The sequence below is a fragment of the Eumetopias jubatus genome, unplaced genomic scaffold (assembly GCF_037043125.1).
Source record: "Eumetopias jubatus isolate StellerSeaLion01/CBP00866 unplaced genomic scaffold, mEumJub1_p1.0 scaffold_15, whole genome shotgun sequence".
NCBI lineage: Eukaryota > Metazoa > Chordata > Mammalia > Carnivora > Otariidae > Eumetopias > Eumetopias jubatus.
In genome coordinates, this window is record NW_028274821.1 from 86,626,899 (window position 1) to 86,654,809 (window position 27,911).

A 27,911-nucleotide genomic window follows, 5' to 3' on the forward strand; every position below is an offset into this window, starting at 1 on the left:
TCTCTAGTTAAGAGTCTCTTTCTTAGTTTGCCTCTCTCTCTCTTTTTCTTAGGATTTGCTCATTTGTTTTAAGATACTGGGTAGGATTTTAAATGAATCCCCCCACCCTCAAGTGAATAGTAGATTGTTTCATCACCATTTCTTATGTGATCTGTCCTTCCCCACCATTTGCAATGCTGTCTTGACTAGATATTAAGTCTCACGTGTACTTGACCCTGTGATCTGGACTGTGTTCTGTTCCTGCTAATCCGTTCATCTCTCCGTGGCTTCCTGGCAGGACAGGTCACTTCTCATCCTACTGCTTTTTTTCAAAACTTTTTAGCTTTTACAAATTATTCTTCCAGATGAAAATTTAAATCAGTTTTTTGAATTCCAAAATGAATCCCCTTAGGATTTAGAGTGACCTTGTATTTTATTTATAGATCATTTGGGGAGAATTGATGTCTTTACAATATTGTCTCTTTATTCAGAGTAGTGAAACGTCTCTCCTTTGATTTGTCTTCTTTTTTTGTTAGGAAAATATCGCAATTTGCTTCAAATGATTTCTGTACATTTCTTTTCAAGTTTATCTCTAGCCCACGTTTAGTTAGTAGGCTCTCAGGCCGCTGCATTTTCTTTCTTTCTTTTTTTTTTTTTAAAAGATTTTATTTATTTATTTCACAGAGAGAGAGATAGCGAGAGCAGGAACACAAGCAGGGGGAGTGGGAGAGGGAGAAGCAGGCTTCCCGCTGAGCAGGGAGCCCGACGTGGGGCTCGATCCCAGGACTCTGAGCCGAAGGCAGACCCTTAACGACTGAGCCACCCAGGCGCCCGCCGCTGCATTTTCTAGCCGGGTGTTGTTTGGACAGAAGAGACCGTTGATTTTGTGGCCAGATGTCTAACACTCATAGCTTCTCCTCAGTCCAGTTCCATTTGCCTCAAATCTTCTAGGAATTCTGAATTTCTGGTTTGGTGATGTCATTCTTCCCTGTATTTCAACACTGCAACAGATTTCTTATTTTTCTTGTTTTTTTGTCTCAACATGATTTGGGGAGGGGAAGGCAGATGTGTGGACCCAGTTCACTGTCTTGGAACTTAGATCTGTTTATATGGTTTGATCGGAAAATGTCATTTCCTCTGTGTGCTTTGGTACCGTCACCCCATGCCGTCCCCTGCAGTGTTCTCCGTGGAATGTGGAATGGCGCTTGAGGACCGCCTGGATCCAAGGATGGCCTTCTTCACCTGCCTGCTCCCACCTCATGGGGGGAGCACCCTTTATTCCTACTGGGCTTTGTCGTGCTGCTGCCTAGGTGGTTTTCCCTGTCCTTCTCCAGGAGCAGCTTGCCCACCCCGCCTTGCTCTCAGACAACTTCCTTCCCATTAAGGTGGGAAATGCCAGGCTGTGCGCGATGAGTCAGGACTCAGTGGTATTTGTCAGGAAGGCCCAAGAGTGTGGGTGTCCTGTTCTGCCAACCTGTTCTTCACCTTGATATTTCTAAAGTTCAATCTGATGACAAGGAAGAGCAGCAAAGAATTAAATTACCTTCATTATGAGTCAGCCGGTATCTGGCACAGGGCTTTCTGCTCGGAGCTGACGGAGGCAAGTGAGGAGCTCCCCGCCCAGTTGGGGCCCCCGGAGCTTGACCTGTGCCTGGGCTCCTTACCTTCCTGTGGCCACCAGCAGCATACAGGAACAGGCCAGGCAGGCACATGTAGGGGTGCGTGTGCAAGTCCCACGGGTCTCATGGCAGCAGTGGGGGGAAGAGGGGCCTTGAACTGGTGTGTGCCGTTTGGGTACTTAGGGATGCTCCAAACAGATGCGGCTGTCAGTGACCTGGACTGGTACAGTCAGACCAGTAATTCCTCTGTCCTTGGCAGGGACTAGGAAGGAGAGACGGACCCCCTGCTCCTCAGAGTAAACTGTCTTCCAGCCCCATCCTCTGTCTACCACAGAAAACGTATGTTTGGCCCGCAGCTAACAGGCGTAAAATGCCTGACCCTCAGCACCCCCAGAGCTGCACCTCTCAGGTAATGGTTGGCACAGGAAACGGTGAGCCCCGTGTTAGGCCTGCTTGTGGAGATTGTGTGTGTGTGTTGGGGGATGGAAGGGGGGGTTGGGAAGTAAGAGTATAGATTTGCTTTTTAAATTTAACTTTTTATTATGAAATAAGTTTAGACTTAGAGAAAAGTTGCACAGTAGTACACAGCATTTACATGTACCCTTCATGCAGCTTATATGTGAATAGCTTACACAGGCTTAATCCAGTTATCAGATTAACTTAGGTAAATTGGTACAGGTACGATGCTATGAACTGGCCTGTCGACTTTATTCACATGCCGCCGGCTTCCCTCCCAGTGTTCTTTTTCTGTTCCTGTCTTAGTTCAGGATCCCTCCTTGTGTCTAGTTGTGGGGCCTCATTAGTGTCCTCTGCCTGGGACAGCTCCCTGTCCCAAAGGTCACAGCAGGTCTTCAGTGGAGGAAATTTATGGTCCGGTTCTTGTGCTTTTGCTTCACATTCCTATAGGGTAAGAGTGTCTCATCCTGAGAGACTTTACCGAGCCCCTGCGTGCTGGCACGGGTGCCCCCTGTGCCAACCAGGCTCTCCCGTCTCCCCAGGACCGCCCTCCTGTAGCGAAGGTCTGAGTAGCGGCCACCACCCTCCCCCCTCCTCTAGGGGCAGGGGAAGCCGCCACCACAGTCCCACCTTGCTATCCTCTCGGAGATGTGCTCTGTCAGGCGTCTCCCCTTTCTCTTGCATTTTTACTGTTTTGCCCTCCACTACTTATTTTGAGCCTGAGAACATGCTCAGGAGTCATCTCAAGTTCCCAGAAAACCCCAGTCTCCATCCCGCGCCCCTCCCTGTTCTGCCCCAGGAGACTCTGGGAGACTCAGGCACTTGTTCCTTTGTGAGGCCGGCTTTCCCTGTGTCCAAGCTGCAGGCCGTCCTCAGCTCTGTCCTGAAGGTTGCTGCGCTCGCTGATGCCACTGACTGACTTCTTTGTCCTCTTGCCGCTGCCTGGGACGTGGAGTGCCTTCTCTTACCATTCAGGGTATTTCTCTAGCTTCCTTCCGGAGAAAGATCTGGGACGTAGCCTGTTTTTCTCCAGCTGGGTATGCTCTACGTACGGGAGAGTTCACCCTTCTTAGTGTATGTCCTGTGAGTTTTTGGTTGATGTTTTCGAAGGATCCCTCTGGTCTATGGCCATCCCACCCTGAACACGCCTGATCTCGTCTGATCTCGGAAGCTAAGCAGGGGTGGGCCTGGTTAGTACTTGGATGGGAGAAGGATCCCTCTGTTTGTGTCAAGAATCAACCATGAGGAGGCAGGGACGTGACAGGGCGAGTAGGGAGGAGGGCACTGCCCTCAAGCAGAGGCTGGGTCGGCTGGGCCTGGGGTGCTGGTGAGGCCGGGCGCGTTCCACAGGGAGGGTTGTCTCTGCTGATGGCTGCCCAGGTGGACACCGTCTGTCCAGCTCCAGGCAACGCTGCCTGCCTTCCCCAGAGCATGTGCTCCTGGGACCTTAATTAAGACTGATGAGGGCTGTGCAGAGTCTGGGAGAGGGAGCGGGCACCGGGTCCCTAACCCGGATACCATGACCCCTGATATGTGGAAAGGGGAGTGTCACTCTCCAGCTTTCCAGGGTGCTCCCAGGGCTGTTGAGGGGGTCTGGCATGCTCCAGGTAGGCCACCCTCATTCACCCCCATTTCCCAATGCTCCCTTCACGCCCTCACCCACAGGGATCCCTAGGCCTCTTGTTTCCCTCAAGTCGGCCTCCCCTGCCCTGGAGAAATCAGGCCTTGCCAGCCAGCTGGTGGCTGCACATGGGGACCTCTCCCCTCCACCTGTGTTCTGCAGCCTTGTTTTGGAAGGGAGGAGGAGCCTTTGGTGTCAAGAGTAATTGTATGTGCACGCATGAGGGATGGGGAAACTTGAGTGGCCTTTTCATTAGAAGGTCTCAAAAAACTACCCAGCCAACCAAAGGATTGGTGTTCTTTTGAGAACCTTCCCTGGTTTTATGAGAAGTGCATATTCTTCACTCACGTTTCTCGTGGTGCCTCCACGTCAATGCCATGTCTTGTGGTCTTATGCTCAGAGAGCCTTGCCCGTGCCTGCCCCACCCTAGAGGGTGAGCGTGGTGGTGAGGGGTGCTAGCACAGGCGAAGCTGTCATTTACCGGCATCCCAGGGACCCCTGCCACCATCTGCGAGGTGGGAATCACGATTCTCCCTGTTTAACAGGCAAGGGAGGTGGTCAGGTCACGCGGCTTGCCTAGGGCACAGAGTAAGTGATAGGTGAGAATTCAGATCCTGATTTATCTGTTCTCCTGCCCCAGACAGTGCTCTGTATTTGTCTTGTTCTTAGCTTCTACCAGGCCTTCACCTGCAGCTGTGAACCGGCAGGGGGTGGAGGGTGTTGAACTCCAGGCTGCTGTACGGCCTCCCCAAATGCACGTGTGCTCTGAGCTCTGTCAGGCTGACGAATGGGTGCTGTAAATACCCCCTCACACGTTCCAAGTGGATATAGATATTGCTGTGATTATTAGACCACAGATTAATTTAAGTGTGTTGGTGATTTATAACGGGTTTTTGTTACCAAGAGTTTTTTCTTAGTCAACAGATACCAAAAAGAGAACTGAAATTTTTTTTGGAGTTGAAAAGAATAGTCTCTGAAACATATTTACATATGTATCTGTGCATATGTCCATATGTGTGGATGTGTGCATAAATGCTGCCCTATACCGTGTGAACTGTCTGACCTTGGGGACAGGGACGAGGGGTTGTGGGGAGAGGAGATTTTCCTTTTTTGTTTTATGCCTTTTTATTCAGTTTTTACAATTTCAGCATGCATCTGTATTACTTTAATGTAAGAAATTCAGGAGGTTCTCCTCCTTGAAAAGGTTAGGTGCCTCTGGGCCGGACTAAGGTTTCTGAGAACGAGGATGGGCCTGGTCCACTTCTGCCTCCCTGGCTTCAGCATACCCTGCCTGGGCTGCTGGGCGGGGCGCACTCAGTCCGCGCCCATCACCTGAATTTGTGGATTGCTGCCTGTTTAAGGGCGCCTACATTAGCTCCATAAATGTCGGTGCTTCTCTACCCAAGAGGATGCCCTCCTCGTCCTTTTCTCTGGGTTCGTTCAGTTTCACAAACTGAGGTTTTGTCCTTTTTTTGTGAGCTCTGCAGACCTCCATCCCTAAAAAGCCAGCCCCCTTTCCCACGCTCTGCTCCTCTCTCTCCTCCACAGAGGCACAGCCATGGTGGCGCCTCCCCAGCCCATTCTCCCTCCCTCGGTGAGAAGGTGGGATGTTGGAGGTTGAACATCTGGTGGGTGGCTTGGAAAGGACGGGGTGCAGCGTGGGGGCGGCGGTGAGCGCTGCAGTGAGTGATGGCATTCAAGTCCGACATGTGCTTACGTGGCCAGGCCTCTCTTTGAAAGCCTCCAGACGCTGATGCTTGCCAGGAAAAGAAGTTTGGCCAGTTTGGAGAGGGTCAGGAGGAGGTAGAGACAGCAGCCCTGCCAGCCCACGCAAGCTGCTGGCCAGGGGTCGCACCAGAGTGATGGTTCCCTTGGGGGAAGCCTTTTGGTAATTGGAAATCTACATGCTGTGTGTGCATGCGTGCGTGTACATACAGACACTTAACCACTCCTGAAGTGCGGTGGAGGGGTTGTTCTGCCCACAGCCCTCTTTGTTTCCTTCGTGTTCATCTTGTCACGGCTTCTGTTCAAGACACGCGAAGGTGGAGCCAGCTTCCACCACGTCTGCGGAGAGCAGCCCACTCCACGCTGAGGGAGCAGCTCTGCAGTGGGGCTCGGGATCCGCTTCCATGCTTGTCTGAAACATTTGGAAGAGATCACTCTCTTGTAATTGAATATTCCTGGATGTGTGTATTTTCTTTGCAACAACCTCCATACGCTTAGGAAAAAGTGGTTATTCTGCCTTCTCAACAGTGGCCCGCACCAGACTGTCTCATGTTATTTTCTTGGTTTCCTGAACCTGCGACACTGAAGGAGAATTATGAAAGTTTGGAAGGAAACCAGCATGGCATATGGGATTTTCCTCCCCTCTCCGGGAGCCCACACACGAGAACAGAGTCTGTCGTACAGAAACAAGAGATGAGGGATTGTTCTGTGGTCCTGATACAATTGCCACGTTCTTGCGAAGTTACATCATGAGAATTGCTTGCTCTTAGGCAGTGTTTTGGTTTCCAAGGAGGCATTAGCAGCGTGCGTGCGTGTGTGTGTGTGTGTGTGTGTTGAGAGAGCCGGAGGATGGAAAGATGGGGTTTTGGCGTGATTCAGATTAAAATGGCAAGCTCAGAAAGCTGGGGCTCTTGCCTGCCTGCCAGACTGCCCTTGTCCAGCAGGGGCTGCAGTCAGTGCAGGCGTGTAAAAGTGCATCCCCGAGTTACAGTGCATTCATCTCTTTGCACCTCCATTTCCTCATCTGTAAAAAAAAAAATTTTTTTTTAATGCACGGAAATCCCCAACCAGAGCCTGGAACAAAGTGCCTAATAAATTGTTGTGATGACAGTGGTGAGCAGATAATGGTATGTAAGCTCCTTGAGGCCAAGGACTGGTCTGAATCCTCTGCACAGCGCAGGGCTTGGAAGGTGTCACCAAGTCTGCCAAACAGATGAGGGAATGACCAGGAGACAGGACACTGTGGCTACAGTGTTGGGCCATCCGTCAAAACAAACTCTCTGGGGATCCCTGCCTGGCTTGTTGGGATGGACACGGGCTGGGGTCTGGTGAGGAGGGGAGCCTGCTCCCTTGTGCTCCTGGCGCACTGGTGTGTCAGGAGTCCTTCCCCACCCCAGGCTTCCACACTCGCTCAGTGTGCCCTCCTCGGCCCTTTCCTTGAGACACTCCCACTGGTCCTCTGAGTGCCGGCTCAAGGGCTCTTCTCAGTGATGTCTTCTTTGACCCCCAGAGTGAACTTGTGATCTGTTAAAGCACGTGTCCCTTGAGTATCTACTTACTGGGTGTTCCCCCCACTACACTGTAGGACCCTGGAGGGCAGGGTTGTGTTATTTTTGACTCGATGCCCAGAACTGGCCCACCGGTGGGCTCACTGGGTGGGTGATGAGTGAATGAATAAACAGCTGGGCCACATGTGGCTCTTACCCACTTGTGACAGCCCCAAGCTTAGAAGTCATCCTTGGGTCCCCTCGTTTCCTCTCCCCTCACATGCGGTCCATCACCAGGTCTTGTCTGTTTCCCTCCAGAACCCTCCCAGATCCATCCCCCATTCCTGTGGCCAGCAGTCCATGCCATTGTCCTCTCTTACCCCTGCTGTCTCCGAGGCTCCGACTTTGTCTCTCTTCATCCAGTTCTATGCCCAGCAGCCAAAGTGACCTCAAAAACAGAAGATCAGATCCTGTCACTCCCCTACTCAAAACCCTCTAGTACACCAGAGGGTTCCCACTGCACTCCAGATGAAACCCACACACCCACCACGCATGCAAGGCCCTTCTTGTTCTGGCCCCAGCCTCTCTGTCCACTGCCTTCTGCCCACTCGGGTCCATCTGCCTCCATCACAAGTCTGCTGAGTTCATGTGCATCTCAGGGTCTTCGCACTTGCTGTGCCCTCTGCAAAGAACACACGGTGGTTTTTATGGGCTGACTCCTTCCTAAGCTTTCAGTTCAAATTTCACATCCTCAGAGCGTCCTACCTTGACAACCTGGCAAATACCATCCTCCACCCTATTTTAGTTTTTTGAGATGTTTCTCAGTATCTGAAGTTATCTCCTTTGTATCCATGTGTGTATTTTCTGACTTCCGTACTGGAATGTAAGTTCTACGGGAGCAGGGCCTGCTCGCCTCATATCCCCAGTGCCTGGAACAGGGCTTCTGCACCAGGCATCACTGAATTTTGATGGGAAAAATATGATACCTTTATTTTCACCAACTTCTAACTGAAATTTATCACTTCTCTCGGTTACTAATATAGACAGTGAATCACAGTAATAATAATAGTACTTGGGACTTTGTCGCCAATAAAAATCACAGGTATTCTCATATCACATAACAATCATGGGCCTCTTAGAATATCTGTGCTCATAACTACTTTCAAATTATGTTAGTTATTAAACCCGCCAACAGATCTTGTTATTTAATGCAATAATAAAGAAATATATATATATATTCCTTACATGGAGAAATATACATTATTGTTAAAAAGTATTTAAAAATAATTTAATAACTGTATTTTAATATAATTGCTTTCCTGGGTAATCCCATGCATGTAATTGGTTTCCTGTGTAATTTTATTTTATGCACATAAAAACATTTCTGTGAGGAGGGACCCAGAGGCTTCGCTAGGCTGCCAAAAGGGTCCAAGGCACAAAAACGGTTAGGAACTCTTAGCTTGAATGATTCCCACGTGAAGTAGGAGTTTGATGAGTGAATGAACGATGCATATCTTTCCCCATTCAGATGAGCCCCCTGTGTTTTCGGGGTCAGGTTTCTGGTGGCTTGGCCTGAACTTGGTGTTTAGGAAGTAGCCCTGGTCAAGGTCTTTTGGAAGCCACTCTGACTACCTGCCACTGAAAAAGAGGCATCTACCACAGAGCCTGGGGGTGGGAGCCAGGTCCACTGCTCTCCTTTTTAGACACAGACTCTGCCTTCAGCTTCTCCGTTCATCTGCTCCCTTCATACTCTGGCTGACTCTTCCCGCACCAGGCGGCATCTGGCCACCCCCTAGAAGTGAGGACACAGTGCCTCAGGTTGGTTGACCAGCAGAGACTGGTGTCTCAGGGTCCTGAGTTCCTAGGAGAATCAGGTGGCCACTCTGGTCCCGTCAGTCTGGCCTGGGAGACATGGCTGCTGTCATCAGGGGCCGTCCCGTGGGGTGCAGAAACAGTTCTCAGGGGCCTGGGCCAGGCTGATTCCCTTTATGGGAGTCTGGTCCCTAATGAGGAGTTGGGGCCTGGCTGGGCCTCAGGGACTGAAGGTGGATGGGTGGGGGTTTCTCTGGGCCTTGAAAGGATAATCTGTTCTGCTTGGTCCTGTTGTTTCTTAGCATGTGAAATATCACTTACCTGAGAGTCACTGCCCATAAGTTAGGCTATTTGTGTCCATGGTGAGACATGCAGGAATCAGATCTCAAACAGGTGCTCTGTCTTTCTTTCTAGCCCAGGCTCCCCATAGGAAGCATAAGGAGTAACACACTGTGGCTGATGTGCTTTGTCTCTAGGTGGGCCAGAGGGGTGTGGGTGGCAGATCAGGCCTCTTGGAGGAGGAGCCCTGCACTTAGATACCTGGACTCAGCCTGTGCTCCGGGGACACCTGAGGCCCACAGCTGGGAACCCCTTTCCTGCAGGGGAGGCCTATGGTTTCACAGCATGATGCTGGGCTTTCTTGCAGTTAATTTTTTGTTCATTATTTTAGGAAAAAAAATAGCTATAAATGAATAGAACCGTAGGATTAGATTAACACTTATAGTAACTAGTAACTTTGATTGAGTGCTTGGTCTGAGGCTGGCCTGGGTGGGATGTTCTACACGCAATTTCTTGCTGGGTCCTTGTGGGCTCTTGGAGGAAGCCCGGGCCCAGGCACTGGTGTCGACAGACCAGGGTTTGAACTCCCTAGTTCTACCACTCAACTAGCAGTCAGTTACATCACCTCTCAGAGCCTAAGCTTCCAGGAGTAAAAGAGTCTCCCCTGCATGGGGTTGTTGTGAAGATAAAATGAGCTAGAAATGTAGCACCTACCCAAGCTTTGCGCAGCTGCTGTTCCCTGGGTGTGCTGCTGCTGTTCCCTGGGTGTGCTGCTGGTGGTGTGTGGACAGGGGCACCTAAGTGCACCCCCCAATGATGCTGGAGAAATGGGCAGAGCTGGTGGCATCCTTCAGACAGGATGCAGGGAGTGCGCCAATGAAGTGCGTCATGGAAGAGAGTGTGAGAATAAAATGTGGCACCTGTGTTGAAAGGCTGTGTGACTTGAGAATTTATGGTGTCAGGCAATTGGGGAGAGCCCAGGACTTTGGTTGGGGCCAGACTGAGCAGATTGGGCTCCATGTTGGGGCTCCCCTTCATGAAGACCTGCAGAGTGCCAGGCATACCCCGAAAGGAGTGAAGCCCATGTCCGCCTAGAATGGGAGCAAGTTGGATCCACGAGGAGCATCAGGCTGGCTGTCTCTCATGCCCTCCTGCCATGGTGACTTGGGTCAGGTCACTTCAGTCTGGCTTGAGCTGATCTGAACACAGTCCGTCCAACAAGCTGGTGGCTTCTGGCATTGAGAGCCTAGCTGGGTCGGCCCCGACTCCCAGTCCACATGAGCTGGTTTGTCTGGTCTGAGACAGCTCTGCACCTTGAGCCAGTCTTATGCTGCTGCTTTGAGCTCTTGAGTTGGTCTTACTTTCAGCCTCAGTTTCTGGACTCCCCACTTTGAAGTCTCCGAATTTCTCATGGGGTGTCTGTTGGAGGGTCCCATCCATCTGACTCCTGGGAGGCCTTCCCTTTGCTCCAGAGGCTGGTTCCCCCCCCGTCGCGGTCCTGTCTCTTCTGCACTGGAAATTCCTCAAAGTTTTTTGCTTATTAATAACCCTTCTCTCTTGTCATATGCTAACGTAGTTTGTTTTTGCTGTTTTAATATTTCTTGGATTATTTCAAAGGGATGTGGAAGGGGGCAGTTTAAACATGGGTGTTCAGGTCACCACCACGAAACCAAGCTGGTGGCGGCTGCTTTCATTGTAGCGTAGTTCACATACCGTAAAATTCACCCATCCCAAGTGTATGATTCTGTGACTTCGGGCGACTTTATGGAGCTGTGGGACTGTCACGATGATCCAGTTTTAGAACATTTCCGTCACCTCAGAAAAATCCCTTCTGCCCATTTGCAGACAGTCCTGCCTCCCTGCCCTGCCGACCACTGATGGGCTCCTGTCTCTATGAATTTGCCTTTTTTGGACATTTCATGAAAATGGCACCCTACAACACAGTCTTTTGGGTCTGACCTCTTTCACTTTAAGCATAATGTTTGTGAGGTTTATTCATGTTATGGTTTTCATTTCTTTATTGCTGATTAATATTCCACTGTGTGGATAGATCACATTGTTGATCCATTCAGCAGTTGAGGAGCGCTTAGATTGTTTCCAGCTTTTGGCTCTGATGAGTAGTTCACGTACATGTCTTTGTGCGGACATATGCTTTCATTTATTTTAAGGTAGCTACCTAGGAATAGAGTTGCTGGTCATTTGGTAAGTGTATGTTTAACTTTTTAAGAAACTACCAAACTATTTTCTAAAGGAGCTGTACCTTTCACCTCCCTACCAGCAAGGTACGAGGGCTCCATTTCTCTGCGTCCTTGCCAACACTTGCTACTGTCTTTTTCATTATGGCCGTCCTGGCAGGTGTGAGGTGGTAGCTCACTGTGGTTTTGATTTTCCTTTCCCTGGGCCATGTCCCTTCGCCATTCCTAGGCCTTCTTTTGCTAAAGGTCTCTTCCTATTTTTTGTGTAGCTGCCTTCCGAACCTGCCGCAGCCATGGGCTCAGGGTCCTGGGTAACAGCCCGCATGGCTTCTCCGAGGACAGAAACGATTAACAAATGAGTGCTTCTAACCCAACCCCTTTCCCTGCTCGTGAAAGAGGAGTTTGGCCTCTGAGGAAAAACTTAACCCACCTGTGATTTTTTTCCCCTTTCTTTCTTTTCCAGGATGAAAATGGTAGCGCATTCAGAAAGGTTGAGAGACTAGTGCCGTGAACTCCTGTCAGTGGATGTCAGTTGTTAGCATTTTGCCGTAGTTGCTTTATCTCGACTTCAGTGTGTTTCGCGGATTGATTCGAAACTAAGTCGCAAACTCACTGTAGCGCTGAACTCTGTCCCGCGTGTCACCAGGTCGACTTTCTCCTACTTGATCCCCCTCCCGCTGCTCTCGTGCCCCAGAAGATGCATGGTAATTCGGGGTTATCTAAAAGGCCCGTATCCAGCTATCCCCCGTTGGCCCCCAAATGTCATTCATAGCTCAGACTGGTTCTTGTCAGTGTCTGGGGGAAGAAAGGAGGGGCGGTGGATGGCTCCCAGGCTGTCGCTGACGGCGACGCGGCTGACGGAAGCCGGCGGAGCGGCTGAGGGAACAGCCGTCGTGGCTTCGGAGCCCGGCGCGGCTGGAGCCTGCGGCGCTCCGACGTTCCTTCTCGGGTGTTTGACCCCGTCCCGTCTGGCTCGCTGCTCCGCCATGGGCCCTGTGGCCGAGGCTCCAGCAGGGTCACAGGCAGGGCAGAGATCTTCTCCGTCTTCCTCCAGACCATCTTCCCTGGGGCTTCGGAAGATGGGGGCTTCGGGCGAGACTTGCCCTCCAGGGTGGATTTTCTCTCCGGCACCGCATATATTCGGCGTGTATCCCAGATTAAGTTCGTCGTTATCCTCCACAAATCTGCTGCATCACCTCTGTTCCTTTCCTTGAGGAGGGACACACCATCCTTCTGGCACCTCAGGCCAGACACCATTCATCCTCAGCTCGTTCTCCCCTGTCTGGGGGAGCTAGTTTCTGCCCCTGCTGTCTCCCAGTCTGTCTCCTTTTGTCTGACTTCACTGTGACAACCTCACTTAGCATGGAGGACCTTCAGCTCTGGCCTGGATAATTGCACTTGGCTTCCTGCTGGGACCCTCTACCTTCTCCTTTCCTTGCCCTGTTACATCCTCCCTACTCTCCTGGTCACTTTCCTGCTAAAAAGCAGGTGGCGGCTACAGTTCTGTGATGTTCAGTGATGTGATAAATGCTCTGCTAGAGGTGTGTACACATCGGCATGGGAGCATCTAGTTCTGGTTCGAGTGGTCCAGGCATGATGCTCAGAAGAAACGACATTTGAGCAGGGCCTTGAATGATGATGGGATCAGGAGACAATGTGAGCGAAGGCACTAAAGCATGAGTTACTTAACCTCTCTGTGCCTCAGATACCTCACATGTAATATGGGTGTAATAGGACCTTCCTGAGGCTGTTGTGAGGGTCAGTTAATGTACGTCAAGTGCACGGCACTTGGCGAGCCCTGTGCCATTATTAGCCGTTATCACCTTGTTACTGATGAAGCAATCGAGTGCATGGGGAGACAGTGTAGAATCCGTTGTCTTCTTTGCCTGCTTTCATTTAAAACAAAGGTCACAGGGCACCTGGGTGGCTCAGTCAGCTAAGCGTCTGCCTTCTGCTCAGGTCATGATCCCAGGGTCCTGGGATTGAGCCCCGCATCAGGCTCCCTGCTCCACGGGGAGTCTGCTTCTCCCCCTGCCCTTCCCCCTGCTCATGCTCTCTCTCTCTCTCTCTCTCTCTCTCTCTCTGTCAAATACATAAATAAAATCTTAAAAAAAATAATAAAGGTCATCTCTGGGATCTTCTGTTCAAGTGTAGCACAACGTCGCCCCCACCCGCACCCCCACAGTGGGATTAAGTTGAGTTTGAAGCTGGTTTTCATGAGCCCCCTTGCCTTGCAGGACTTCTCCAGACAGGTTATGTCACCAGCGGAGGCTGCCCTGAAGCTCCCTGCGGCCCGGAGACTATGTACAAGAGGAATGGTCTGATGGCTAGCGTGTTGGTCACCTCCGCCACTCCACAGGTACAGGGGCTGTGAGGATTGAGACAGTGGGTGTGGGTAGGGGGACCCCTTTCCGCGGGCCCAGGCCCCAGCTAAGTTGTGGGCAGCAGGGCAGCAAGGCTCCGTGAGTACCACCGTTCTTAGCACTCCTGACGCCCTTGGCCCCACCAGGCGTGAGATTTGGGAGGCAGTCAGCCCCGAGGATCAGTAGGTTTTCTGCAGTCGTCCTCGTCAAAGAAAAGCAAACACCTGCCCAGTCCAGTTGTAGCAAGTGCCACATTCCATTTTGGTGGCAAGATGGGATCAGACCTTTCCCAAGAAAAGCTGCTGCTGATTGTAAATACGTCACACATTCCAGAATGAAGTCAGACAGAAGTGATTCCAACTGGCCCTCTGTTCTTGTTTACCTTGCTCAGTAGGAGATGGCTGTAAGGACTGGTGGTCAGAGAGTGGCCTGGGCTAGGGCCCCTGGCCCGGGGCTTGGGGGGGGTGGGGGTTTGTTTTCCAAGTGCAGTGACGGAACAGAGGCATGCAAGAGGAGTGGGTGTCATCAGCCCAGGGATGCCAGCTTGCCGAAGGTGTAATGCCTGGCTCCCGTGACCACCGGCAAGGGAACGCTCAGTCCCTCACAGTTGAGCTGGGCTTTTGAAATGATCCTGTGTGATCGGCTAGAAATTTACAGGAACCTATTCATATCTTGTAAACCTTTAAAGAATTCCTTATTTTGATCTCTGCTTCTGAAAACAGACTTGTGAGTACCTTTTAAAATTCCCTGATGGTGCCAATATAGGTTTAAATGAAGTCACTGCCTAATCATCACCACCACCACGAATGTATTTGGGGCAATACTGGATTAAATAAGGCCTCTTGTATGAGCGTATGTGCCTGGGGCAGATGCAATGGGGTGTTACAGGGAAGTTATAAAACCTGAAATCCCAGGAATGGACTGTTTGGTAACTGGAGGAATCAGACTTCTGTTTTCATTACAATTTACACTTCTCATCTGCAGTAAAACTTCTGTCTTTTCTGATCTCTCTGTGTGTTTGTGTGCACATGTACGCATATACACGTATGTATTCTGTGTGTGTGCGTCTGTGTGTGTATCTGGAACATGGTAAGTACTCACGTAGTTGTTGAGAGAACACGTGTATAATTGAAGTACTCAGTAAATTTTGGTGATGAATGACACGACACACACATCCACCTCCATAATTGAGCGCGTCCTGTCTGCCAGGCCTTGTCTTGCATGTTCCACAGGTGTCACCCCACTGATCCTCACAGTAGCTCGATCAGGTATGTACTGTTGCTTCACCCCCAGTTTATAGATGGGGAAACTAAGGCAGGAAGAAGTGAATAAACTGGCTCAAATCACACAGCTGGTCGGACGTGGGTGGGGATTCACAGCCAGGCCCCTGTGACTCTCAAGCCAGTGCTCTGAACCCTGGTGACACTACACTGAGGAAAGCCACCTTGTCACCTGACTCGGTCGCTTTCTGGAAGGTGGGTGTGGAAGTGCAGAGTGACTTGTAGGTATTCGCCTGCTTAGAGTCTGTGCATAAGACTGAGGGGCAGAACAGACTGCCAATTTTAGAGGCATTCAGGATTCGTCTTAGTTACTTCTCAAAAGTCTAGCACAGATCCTCCTCAGGGGAGAATGTCCCATCGTTCAGGGAACTTCTAAAATAGCCATGGCCGAGCCCGCCCAGGCCCCTTGAACCAGCATCTCCCGGGGAGGGGGATTCTGCCTGCTGCTCTGTTAGCTTCATCGTATGCAACCTGTACCACAGCCCTGGGGAGGAGGTGCCAATGGTGCCGGTTTCCAGAGAGCTGAGACGGTCAGGTGAAGTAGCTTGTGTGGAGCTGGCATTTCCACCGGGCATGACTTCAGCACTCTTAACCACCGTGATGTGCTGCTTCTTCAGATCGTCTTAGATCTAGTTTTGGGTAGAGCTGCCTCATTCATAAAACCTTTCAATGACATAGGCCTACTGAAATCTACAGGTTTGAGTTTCCGCTCCTCCTTTTAACCCCACATTCTCAGTTGTTGACTGTTGGTTTCCCTCACTGGCCTAAAAACACCCTAGTTTCCAGTAAGATTGCAAAGTTTTTCCAGATACAACCATTTTGGAAAGAGTGAAATAAAGAAGAATTAATAAAAGCATGTTCTCTAAATCCCAGTCCAAGATATTGAGGTTAATGGAAACCACAAAATCCCTCTTCATGGGTTGAGACGAATACAACCATTTATGAACAGGGCACAATTTTTGGGTGGTAAGCTTGATTGGTTCCCCAAAGTAGAATTTGATGAAATTAAATAAAATCAAAGAGAAGGTATGTTCAACATTCTGGGATCCCCACAGTGTTGAGTTTCATAAAACTGGCCCCATTTGGGGAGTTTTAACTTGCTTTTTTTATGGGAGACCCCTTCTGTACATGCAGGGCTCGTGGTGTTCTCTTTAATAAGGGACTCTTCTAAATTTAACTTTCACGCCCGTCTCCAAAGCCAGTTGGTTACCTCTCACCTCATCAGCAAACTGGCTTTGAATTCCAAATGGCCCATACATGAAATAAGCCTTGAGAGCCAGTTTAACATTTTGTGTAAGAATTTCCTGCAATGACTTCAAGAAAAACAACAACAACAAAAAAACAAAGGTGAAACCAGGTAATGTTTGAGAGACAGAACAAGACAGACGATTGCCTAAGTTGTGAAGTCCCGTTCTCTCTGAAGGAGGAGTGGGCTGTATCTTTTTACCCCACCAGCTACACAGCGGGCTGGAAACAGTTGGGGGTAGTGACCGAGGAGGGTGCACATCTGGCGTCAGGTAGACGAGAAACTAGGTTCACCTCCTAGTTCTTCTGTTTCCTGGCTGTGATACCTTGGGGGAGGCGGCCTTGCCTCTGCTTCCTTATCTGTAAAGCGGGAATAAGAATAGCATGTCCTCAGTTCTTATGGAGAATTAAACAAGAGCGTGTGTATGAAGTTCCTCACCCGGTGCCCAGAACGGGGTAAGGCAGCGAGCAGTAGGAGCTTTTCTTACTGTACGGTGCTGTCACTCTTGCGACCTTGGGCTGGGTGTGGGAGTCAGTGAGTCTGCAGTCATCCCGACTGCTCAGGTGGCCCCTCTCTCCCTGTCCTCCACAGGGCAGCAGCAGCTCAGACTCTCTGGAGGGCCAGAGCTGCGACTATGCCAGCAAGAGCTACGATGCCGTTGTCTTCGATGTCTTGAAAGTGAGTCCCGAGGAGTTTGCTGTAAGTAACGGAACCGATGTGGGTGTCTGGGCACCGAAACAGGGTGCGACGGGGTGGGTAGCAAACACCGGTTGGAAACAACCCATGTGCCCAACAGTAGGGACTCTGGGATATAACATTCTGTATGATATAATACTAAGCAGCATTAAAAAGGATGCCATCCATCTAGAATTAACCACCTTGGAAGTCATGCACACTATATTTGAATATTAAGTGAAAGGAGCAAGTTGCAGCACCATTAATAGAGAACAGTGCCATTTTTAAAAAGCACGTGCAATGTGCACATACTTATATTTGCAGAAGAGGATGTCTAGATTCGATGTTTACGTGTTCTGGATATATCTGGATATAGACAAACATTATTTACTGTAACTTCTGGTTGTAGGATTCTAGTTAATTGGAATTTAATTTTTCTTCTTTTTGTTTCTTTTTGTTTAATTTCTACATTTTTATAATGACTTTTCTATGATAGAAAATTGTGTTTTGTAATAATACATTTTTTTTTTTAAATTGTCTTTTCTTCAACCAGTGTGTTTCTGCTGGTCTGACTGAGGGCTGTTTCTTGTGGTGGAGACGCAGAGTTGGCTTTTCGGTTTGCCATGGCTTGGTTTTTTCCTTTTGCGCTTTGACGGTAGAGGAGTATATTGCCTCTGGGGTGACCTGGAGCCAGATTGCAAGCACTGTTCCAGGGCTGTAACTCTTTGCAGCACCACTGACCTGTTTCCTGCCGTGCCCACTTCCTCCCTGTCGCCTTTGCTGTAACAGGTTTCGGGCCCTCCAGGGTGCTGGGGGAGCTAACTGGGCCGTATCTCTGCCTTCTGCCACCGCCGGCCCCCACATTTATTTTGTGCCATGCTGAGCCTGGCATCACCTCCTTCAGCGTAGCCAAAGGGTCAGTTAAAAACTTGTGTAAAGCTCTCTGGCAGCTGCTTCGTATGAGAATGAGACCCTGCGTTCCTCCCAAGGCCTCCAGGGCCCCCTGTGGTCTGGCCAAGTCTCCTCTCCTGCCCCCGTCTCTGTGCTCCCCAGCTATACCTTGGCTCCCTTTTTCTAACCCAGACTCACCCAGCATCCCCCTGCTGCAGGGCCCTGCGCTTCTCTTCCGTCACTCTTACTGGCTCTTCTCCACGTGTCTCTGTCTCTGTCCTTGGGCTAAAGTGGCATCTTTCCATCACTCTCTTTTCCCTTACCCTGCCCCAGTTTCGTCATATTTCTTATTACTACCCAACGTTACATCATATAATAATATTTTTTTTTGTGATATATCTCCTCTGGAATAGAAACTCTTTAAGGACAGGAACTTTATCTGACTTGTTCATTGCTTTTTACCCAGTGCCCAGAATGGTGCCTCGCTCATAGTAGGTACTCAATGAATACATGTAGGCTGAAAAAATTCCGTCTTCAGAATAACCCGATGAAGCAGATTATTAGCTCCTGATTTTCTAATAAAGAAGTGAAGAATCTAAGAGATTAATTTTTTTTTTTTGGCCTGGATCATATAGCCAGGTATGGGCAGAGCCAGGTCTAAAACCTTCATCTCCTGATTATTCACCTAATGCTGGATGGTCATATTAAGGACAGCTCCCGTTTTTGAACACCTGCCATGTCTAGGTTTTTTTTTTTTTTCCAAAGAAAGTCTTTTTTTTTTTTTAAGACTTTATTTATTTGTCAGAGAGAGAGAAAGAGAAAGCCAGCACAAGCAGGGGGAGCGGCAGGCAGGGAGAGAAACAGGCTCCCTGTTGAGCAAGGAGCCCAATGCGGGACTCAATCCCAGGACCCTGGGATCATGACCTAAGCTGAAGGCAGACACTTAACTGACCGAGCCACCCACACGTCCCCCATGTCTAGGTCTTATGCTAAGTGCTTTACATGCATTATCTAATTTACTTCTCACATCAGCCTGATAAATTAGGTATATTTCTTATTACCAATTTACTGATGAGCAAGTCAGTGCTTAAAGAGGAAAACCACTTCTTCACACAGAGAATAAGTGCCACTCTCTATCTGGGATTTAAAACCAAGGCTGGCATTCTAGACCAATACTATTCCAACAGGAATATAATCTGAATCACATGTGCAATTTTATTTAATTAATTAATTTATTATTTAAAATTTTTAAATTCCAGTATGGTTAACATATAGTGTTATATTAGTTTCAAGTGTGTAATATAGTGGTTCAGTAGTTCCATGTATTACTTAGTACGGTCATCATGATAAGTGTACTCTTTAATCCCCTTCACCTGTTCCTCCCATCCCCCACCCAGCTCTCCTCTGGTAACCATCAGTTTGTTCTCTATAGTTCAGAGTCTGTTTTTTGCTTTGTCTCTTTTTTTTCCTTTGTTTGTTTTGTTTCTTAAATTCCACATATGAATGAAATCCTGGTATTTGTCTTTCTCTAACTTATTTCCCTTAGCATTATACCCTCTAGATCATCCGTGTTATTGCAAATGCCAAGGTTTTATTCTTTGTTATGGCTGAATAGTATTCCTTGCATATTTATACTACATGTTCTTTATCCAGTGGACACTTGGGCTATTTCTTTAATTTGGCTATTGTAAATAATGCTGCTATAAATAGAGGGGTGAACATATTCTTTCTAATTAGTATTTTCATATTTTTTGGGTAAATACACAGTGGTGCAATTACTGGATTGTAGGGTAGTTCTATTTTTAGTTTTTTGAGGAACCTCCATTGTCTTCCACGGAGGCTGAATGAGTTTACATTCCCACCAACAGAGCAAGAGAGTTCCTTTTACTCCATATCCTTGCCAACACTTGTCATTTCTTGTGTTTTTGATTTTAGCCGTTCTGAAAGGTGTGGGGTGATAGCTCATTGTGGTTTTGATTTGTATTTCCCTGTTGATGAGGGATATTGAGCATCTTTTCATGTGTCTGTTGACCATCTGGATATCTTTGGAGAAATGTCTGCTCATGTCTTCTACCCATTTTTAAATTGGATTATTTGGTTTTTTGGTATTGACTTATATCAGTTCTTTATATATTTTGGATACTAACCCTTTATTGAATATGCCACTTGCAGATATCTTCTCTCATTCAGTAAGTTGTCTCTTAGTTTTGTAGATTTTTTTTTTTTTGCTCTGCAGAAGCTTTTTATTTTGTTATAGTCCCAATAGTTTATTTTTGCTTTTGTTTCCCTCGCCTCACAAGACATATCTAGAAAAATGTTGCTACAGCTGATGTCAGAGATCTACAGCTAGATCTCCATCCTTCTACTCTGCAGTATGCTGAAAGCAAAGTAAAAAGCAGTGCTGGAACTTTATCGGTAGATCATGGACATCTTTCTAGGTCCATATATGTAGATTTAATTCTCTATTTTTGAAGATTTTTATTTATTTGAGAGAGAGAGAGAAAGAGAGTGTGTACATATGCACAAGCAGGGGAGGGGCAGAGGGAGAGGGAGAGAAAATCCCAAGCAGACTCCCCACTGAGCATGGAGCCCAACTCAGAGTCTCATGACCCTGATATCATGACCTCAGCTGAAATCAAGAGTCAGACACCTAATCAACTGAGCCACCCAAGCCACCCACCCTTTAATTCTCTATTTTTTAATAGCTGCGTAATATTCCAGAGTCTGGATATACCATAATTTTTTTTTTTCAGTAAGTCCCTTTTCATGGTCTCTTATGTTGTTTCCAGATTTTTGCTGCTGTGAATAATGGTGCAAACATGTATTTTTCTATCTGTATCTAAATGTAGATCTCTGTATAAAGTCTCCTTATGTACCGGTGCTCTTCTTTCTGTAGGTGTAGGGAATGTTGTGTCAACAGTATGCTCATTTCACTTTTTAGGACATAAGATCTAAGTGCTATGCCTGATCTTGTATCAAGAAAAAATTGCTATAAAAAACAGTATTGGGATATTTAGCAAATTTTGAATGCAGACTGTAATATTAGATGATACTATTATAACAATGATAAGTTTTCTGAATGTAATAATTTATTATCATTATGAAAGAGCACAATCTTGTTCTTGAGAAATAACATGCTGAAGGATTTAGGGGTGAAGAGTCATATCTGCATCTTATTCTTGAGTGGTTGCAAAAAAGTGGGTATGTATAATTATATACATGGAGATAAAGCAAATGAGGCAAGATGTTAATTAGTGAAGCTAGGTGAAAGGTTATAGAGTTCATCATACTATTCTTGCAACTTTTTATAGTTTGGCTTTTTTTAAAAAAATCCAGTTAAAGAACTTTTTTAATGGGTTACTGCCAGATTGTTTCCCAAAAAGAACAGAGCATTCTCTAGTCCCGTTGCTCCTGATGGCACTGATGGAGGACAAATGGCATCTTCCTGTTTAATTTGCATTTCCTTGACTATGATTCTAAATTTGCCAGACACATGGTTCCTGTGACTCTCGGAGTAGAAGTAGGAGTGTATCTTTGGAGCTGATTGCCTTTCGTTCCATGAGCCCTCCTGGTCATGTATTGGTGGAGTGATCTAAATGCAAATTTAAAGATATCTTCTGTTATAAAATATGCCACTGATTTGCCAACAGCTTCTTTTGTTTATTTGGGGGTTGAGAGCCTTTATATAAGGTTGTGGCTGGGAAGAGGGGATTTAGTCACCAGTGTTAGAGAACACTACCTTCAACTAGGCAGAATACATTTTTTGTTTCCTTTTTGGCTAAGTGGCTTTCATTTATTCACATAGAAACACCTCTTTCTTTAGGGCCGTATTGTGAAGTGATTCTATTGGTTTCTCCATTCTGAAGAATTCACCTCAACAGAAATGTTTTGTAATATGTGGAGATTAGCCATTTCCCTAAAAAGCCTGGATTTTTAGGGGGCCCTGGGCTAGGAGGAAGGAGGAGATGGGAGAAGAAGTTAGGATTAAGGAAGGCATCACCAGGGTGACTGGCTTCACTGGGCATGCTGTGTTAAGGCTCTATTTCCCAAGGTAAGAGGAAGCCATTGAGAGACTTGTCCGTGAGTGTGCGCCTCAGTCCTGGCACGTGTGCCTCACTGGGGTGGGTTTGCTGATTCCGTTCGTTCATTCATTTGTTCGTTCACTCATTCATTGTTTTTACTTAAATTCCAGTTAGTTACATACAGGGTGATGTTAGTTTCAGGTGTACAGTGTAGAGATTTAACACTTCCATGCATCGTCCCGTGCTCATCACGACAAGTGCTGCTTGTAGACAAGATGGTCCTATTTCTGTGGAGGCCGCACCACACCCGTAGGAAGTGCCCTTTCTCTCCAGGAAGCCGGGTCCTCTCCCCTGCAGGCAGGGTCTCCTGAGGCTGAGAGCCACCGTGAAGGGGGACGGGACCTGACTTCCCTCAAGCTCCCACCCCTACCCACACCCTCCCTTTCTGGTAAAACTGCCTGCTTTGGAGTGCCCACATTTCCTGGGAAGGACTGCTCATCAGCAACCTTTCCATGTGTGTTTGGCTTTGTAGTAAAATGACATGAAATTTATAATCTGATGATTTTACCTATGTATTGACATATTCTTGTTCTGGACTCTGCATCTTTTTTGGTGAGAATTGAGAGGTTAGAAATGGGAGAGAATCTTCTGAAAACCCTCAGATTGTGTGTTTGGGACCAGCCAGTCTATTTTAAGTTTGGAGACCTCTGTTGTTTATTTTGAATAAAACACCTGAATACATTTTCTGACTTAGGGTCTGAGCAGGGATTAGGATACTTGAAACTTGGACCATCCAAAAAAATGTGAAATGTAAAGCCACTATTTTAATAAATCATTTGGAAATTCAGTAGCAAACCCTAGAAGTGACGGCAGGATGGAGAGGAAGTTTTCTCATTTTCACATTAGCAGACTTTTGGTTCTCGTCCTAAATGACATTGCAAACATCCTGCTAGTTCTCCCGGATAGGGAGTTAACTTGAGCCGCGGGAGAGATTTCCAAGGTCCTCAGAGCTTTCAGCGTGAATCTCCTGTCTTCACAAGGCCTTTCTGTTCCCCAGGATGGTAGAATTAATCCAAATATGAGGGGACTTGGCTAGCAATCACCATGGGTCTGGCAGGAGAAATGCCAGTGTGTTTGCCCTGCCTGGGACATAGCTCTGGGCCAGACACATAGACCTCCAGGCCTCCTGGCCTCAGTCATCCCTCAATACCCAGATTACGAGGACCAGATCCACCTTGTGCTGATGTCCACTGCCCCCTTGCCACTGGTGGGTAGACCCAGAGGTGGAAGGGCTCAGTTCCCAAGTGTTTCTTTATTCTTGGTGCCTTTGCTGTCTGTCTCTCTGCTGAGCTTCCGTAGTGGCAGCACTGGCCCGTTGGAGGGGACAAAGAGGCTCTCCACAGAAGCCACCTGCTTATTTCCCTCTCCTGCTCAGCCCTGAGGATGGTATGCTTTGGCCTGCGTCCTGTGCTTCTCAGGAATCCAGTGGTCTTGGACCACCTTTAAATTATGCCAAGAGGCAACCACAATTCTGCACCTTAGCCTTGGACTGTGGTTACACTTGACATACTGTGTGTGTTGCCATTTTTCCAATGTATTCTTTTTTTTTAAAGATTTTATTTATTTTTTGACAGAAAAAGACACAGCGAGAGAGGGAACACAAGCAGAGGGAGTGGGAGAGGGAGAATAGGCTTCCCGCTGGGCAGGGAGCCCGATACAGGGCTCGATCCCAGGACCCTGGGATCATGACCTGAGCCGAAGGCAGACACTTAATGACTGAGCCACCCAGATGCCCCTCCAATGTATTCTTGACATGAGGCTTTTTCATGACTATTTGTTGACTTAAGTAACAGCTTCCTTTAAGAGGAATTTTGATGCTTGAATATTCAAACAAATTAACAGTTCCCTTATTTCTTAGCTCATGTATTGGCCAGGAATCATAAGTTCACATGCCAATACATGAGCTCATCTGTGTGACTTCACACATATGTGACATATAAGTGTAAATATATAAACACACATGTGTACACAGTTGACCCTTGAGCACACAGGTTTGAACTGTGTGGGTCTACTTATATGCAGGTGTTTTGGTTTTTTTTTTTATATAAATACAGTACTGTAAATGTGTTTTCCCTTCCTTATGATTTTCTTAATAACATTTGCTTTTCTCTAGATTACCTTTTTGTAAGAGTACAGTTTATAATTCATCTAACAAACAAAATGTATTAATCAACTATTGATGTTATCAGTAAGGCTTCTGGTCAACAGTAGGCTGTTAGTAGTTAAGTTTTTGGGGAATCAAAGGTTATATTCAGATTTGGTTTTTTTTTTAAAGACTTATTTATTTAGAGAGAGAGAGTGCATGAGTGGGGGAAGGGGCAGAGGGAGAGAGAAGTAGAGAGAGAAGCAGACTCCCTGCTAAGCATGGAGCCTGACATGGGGCTTGATCTCACAGCCCTGAGATCGTGACCTGAGCCGATATCAAGAGTTGGATGCTTAACTGACTGAGCCACTCAGGCGCCCCGATATGCAGATTTTAGACCAGGGAGGGTTGGTATCCCTAACCCCCATGTTGTTCAAATTCCACAGTATATATATATAATCTTTGTGAAAATTCAAGATAGGAGGTGCAGAATGCCTGGCACCTGACAGATACTCTCGGTCTTTCTGTCTCTGTCTCTCTCTATATATATATGTGTGAATATATGTATGTATACACACACACGCATGTCTAGAGAAAGCACCTGGCAGATGCCTGGCATTCTGCACTTCTTCTCTTGGATTTTCCCAAGGATCCTGTAAGATAAGGATTATTGTCACCATTTCCTAGATGTGGCACCTGAGACTGGGAGAGGTTAAACCAAGTGTCAAAGAGCATATTACTGTTAAGCGGTGGTATCCAGGCGCACACTGAAGCCCTGCTGATTCCAGAGCCCCCGTTCATTCCACTGCATCACATCCTCCCCTTTGACATGTGTGCCATGGGCAGGGTGTCTTCTCGAGTTAGGAGGCATCCAAATGCCCTTGGCTCTCCTTTCCCTGGCCTATCACAGAGGTGTCTATTAACTGACAACTGGCATCCCAGGTGACATATAGAGATGGGCAGATCATGCAAAGTCGGCTCAGTGCATGCCTTGGCCTGCAAAGATTGTCAGCAATGGTGCTTTCTTTTACTGTCACCCGATGAGCAGCTAACAATGGGAACAGCCTTTAACTAGATGTGTGTTTTCTTTGTTTACAACATTAGTGCTTCGCAAGCTAGCTGTGGTAAAGGGCCAGTTGTTTTTCATTTCCCATCTGTTGAGGACTGATACTTAAAAAAAAAATACAATAAAGACGTTGTGGCAATTTGTTATAAAAGTTCTGAAATGCTTGCTCTCCAATTCTGTTAGTTATCTCCTTGTGAGCTGGTGGAGTAAATAGTTTGTGGTCCAGCACGGGTCCATGGATGCATCTCAAGTAGCACTCTACCGTATAATTTAGAGGAGACTTAGACTTCAGAAGAAATACACAATTTCTATAAGCCACAATTTTTTTAAAATTTAAATTTAGAGTAATAGATAGTGTCTCTGTTTAGCATTCTAATTTTTAATATTGTGTCTACAACTTTTTTAAATTACAAAAGTAATTCATGTTTGAAACAAAAACACTAATAGTACAAAAATATCCAAACTAAAAATGTTCCCCTTAATCTCAGTCCCACCCTCCAAATGACTATCATCAATTCTTAAATTGGGAGTTTGTCTCACATTAAAGAAAGAAGGGTGGAGGGTCAAGATTTACGAAGGGGGAAGGGATGGGAGAGGCATTTTGGGAATTTTTTTATTCCATTCTTTCTTGATTTTTATTTCAAGGGAGAATGTGTTATTACTCTGTATGCATTCAAAGTTACCTTTGACTTCCAGTATATTCTAACACTGATTCTCTTTTTTTGCAGAGCCAGATCACGTTAATGGACATACCTGTGTTTAAAGCCATCCAGCCGGAGGTCTGTACTTTGTCCTTTAAATTGTTCTAAACACTGTGGCTGGGAGGAGATGATTTAGTCAGCCATGTCTGAGCGACTTTTGGTTTCTCTCTTGAAGTCTCTATAAACACATTAATGATTTAAGCCCCTATTAAAGAGTGCATCCAGGAGCTTCTCATTCTTGATGGTGCTCATTCTTTGTCCCCGGTGTTTGGGGTCCGCAGAGACTGTCACTGTGTCTGGCCCACCCTGGCAGGGCTGGGGGCAGTTGGTGCCCTTGGCCTCCATACCTGAGCCAGGCCTTGCCACACTGATTCTTTTTTCCCAGGCTCCTCCTGTTGAGAATGGTCCCTGTCAAGAACGGGATGTGAGGGAAGATTTTCCTGGAGAGCTTTCTTTTTGTTGATCCCAAATTCTGGTGGTTGCCTTGTTTCTGATTTTGAAACCAGTTTCCACAGCAAAACATATACATGTTTACATTAAGAGCATATGTACATTTTTAGAAACAGCATATTCAATAGAGAGAAAAAAGTTGGTTTTGGTCTTTAAAAATATCCTGGAAATGTTTAGTAGTTGATAACAAGGCTTTAGAGTTGTTTTAGTCAGGGTTCTTTTTTTGTTGGCTAGTAATAGAAATCCATTTTGAAGTAGCTGGTTAGGCAGAAGAGTTTATTATGGGGATAAAGGGGCACTTCATGGAATCTATGAGCGTGGAGTTCAGGCGGCCGGAGAGCCAACCAAGACGCAAGTGGTCTCTGCCTCTTGTCTCTGCTTTTTCCTCTTCCGCTCTCCTCCCTTCTTTCCTGTCTGTTCGCATGGTCCAACCTGGCCTCTCCGAAGGGCTCACATTTACATGATCCTCCTTTAGGCCACCTTCCAGACTGAGATTAGCAGCTCTCAGTCCAGCCTGGCTGAGCCACGTGACTCATGCTGCTTCATGACCTAGGCCAGGAGTATGTGGCCAAGATGAGCGAGCACAGCTGAGGGGACCCAGTCTGGTGAATGGGGTGCACATTTTAGAGAAGAGGGTGTACATGGGGAGATATGTCAGAAAGTGTCTGCTGCAGCCATGGTGTGAATTCCAGAACTCTCTTGACATGCAGCCCCTTCCTCTTATAGTATGGTAGCTGTTAAGGCTTTGAGAAAAGCAGCATATTTTAATACAAAACCAGACAAAGGATCCAGGCCTTCTGAGAGCTGGCATCTAACCTACTGCAAATTAGGAGGAAACTAGTACTTCTAGCTGCGCTCAGCATTTATATGAAGACATGGCAGTGATTTATAGTACTGTGTGTGTGTGCATGCACGCGTGCTGTGTTCATGAGGTTTGGGGAGCAGAGCTGTGTTTGCTTTTTTGAATTGGCTGACTTCCAATTTTTTTACTGTTATCTTCTAACATGAAATTATCCGTTCTTTCTAATTAAAAAAAAATAAAACAACTCTCTACCTCTTGGAGACTTTTAGGGGAGTATTTGTGTGATGGTTGCCTTAGTTCTCAGCTTGAAGCTCTTTGTGATCATGTACTCTGCTTAGCTTTGATCTGGAGCTATTTAGACATTTGGATCTTTCTTTATTCTTTGTCCTGAGCATCTGGGAGAGGCCGTGAGCCCTGAATCCTGAACCTGCATGTGCCCAGGGAAGCTGGCGTGGCTGCTCAGGCTCATTGTAGGAGGGAAAATGGTGGGGAGCTCTTTGGAGGCACAGCTAGGGGCAGACCAAGGCTTTTCCCCAGGGCACTGAGGTTTGGAAGGTGCCTCATCCAAGACATATCTTGATTCAAATTGTGATAAGACATTAAGGTGGAGATGTTTTGCTTTCAAGATTTTCACTTGGAGCCGTGGTTGTCAATTGTGGCTGCACATCAGAATCACCTGGCAGCCTCTGAAACATGGGGTGCCCAGACTCTACCCTTGACTATTGGATCTGGATCTCTGGGTCAGGGCCTGAAGCCCAGTCAACCCCATTTCGTAGAAGGTTACCGGGTGATTCTGATACAGAGTGAGGATTGAAAACTAATTCCTTTGAGGTATATGGAGAAACCCCAAACTTGAATGTCTTGGATCTCCGTTAGCTGAAAATGGAAGAGTTTGTTCCTCATTGTCATTGTCAAAACTGTGGTTAAAAGGAGGATCCTGGGAGCTGCCCCAGCTTTTTTGCTGTTGTTATTCTTGTTAGCAGACTGAAAACTAGAGTTTTTCTTCTTGATGATGCCTGCCACATTGTGGCTGGACCACCCCAGAGTTGGAGGGACATGAATAAGGACAGTTACAAGTTTGACAAGACTTCCCAGGAAG

General features: G+C 47.1%; 1 protein-coding gene across 1 annotated transcript in view; it reads left to right on the top strand.

Moving 5' to 3' along the window:
- Positions 1–27,911, top strand: part of RALGPS1 (Ral GEF with PH domain and SH3 binding motif 1) — a 247,969-nt gene that overhangs the window by 9,724 nt on the left and 210,334 nt on the right. Inside the window, exons 2-4 of the mRNA XM_088018754.1 lie at positions 13,411–13,532; positions 16,654–16,761; positions 25,588–25,638. Of these exons, the coding sequence (XP_087874880.1) occupies positions 13,476–13,532; positions 16,654–16,761; positions 25,588–25,638 (216 nt within the window). The 5' untranslated portion in view covers positions 13,411–13,475. The remainder of the gene's footprint in view (positions 1–13,410; positions 13,533–16,653; positions 16,762–25,587; positions 25,639–27,911) is intronic.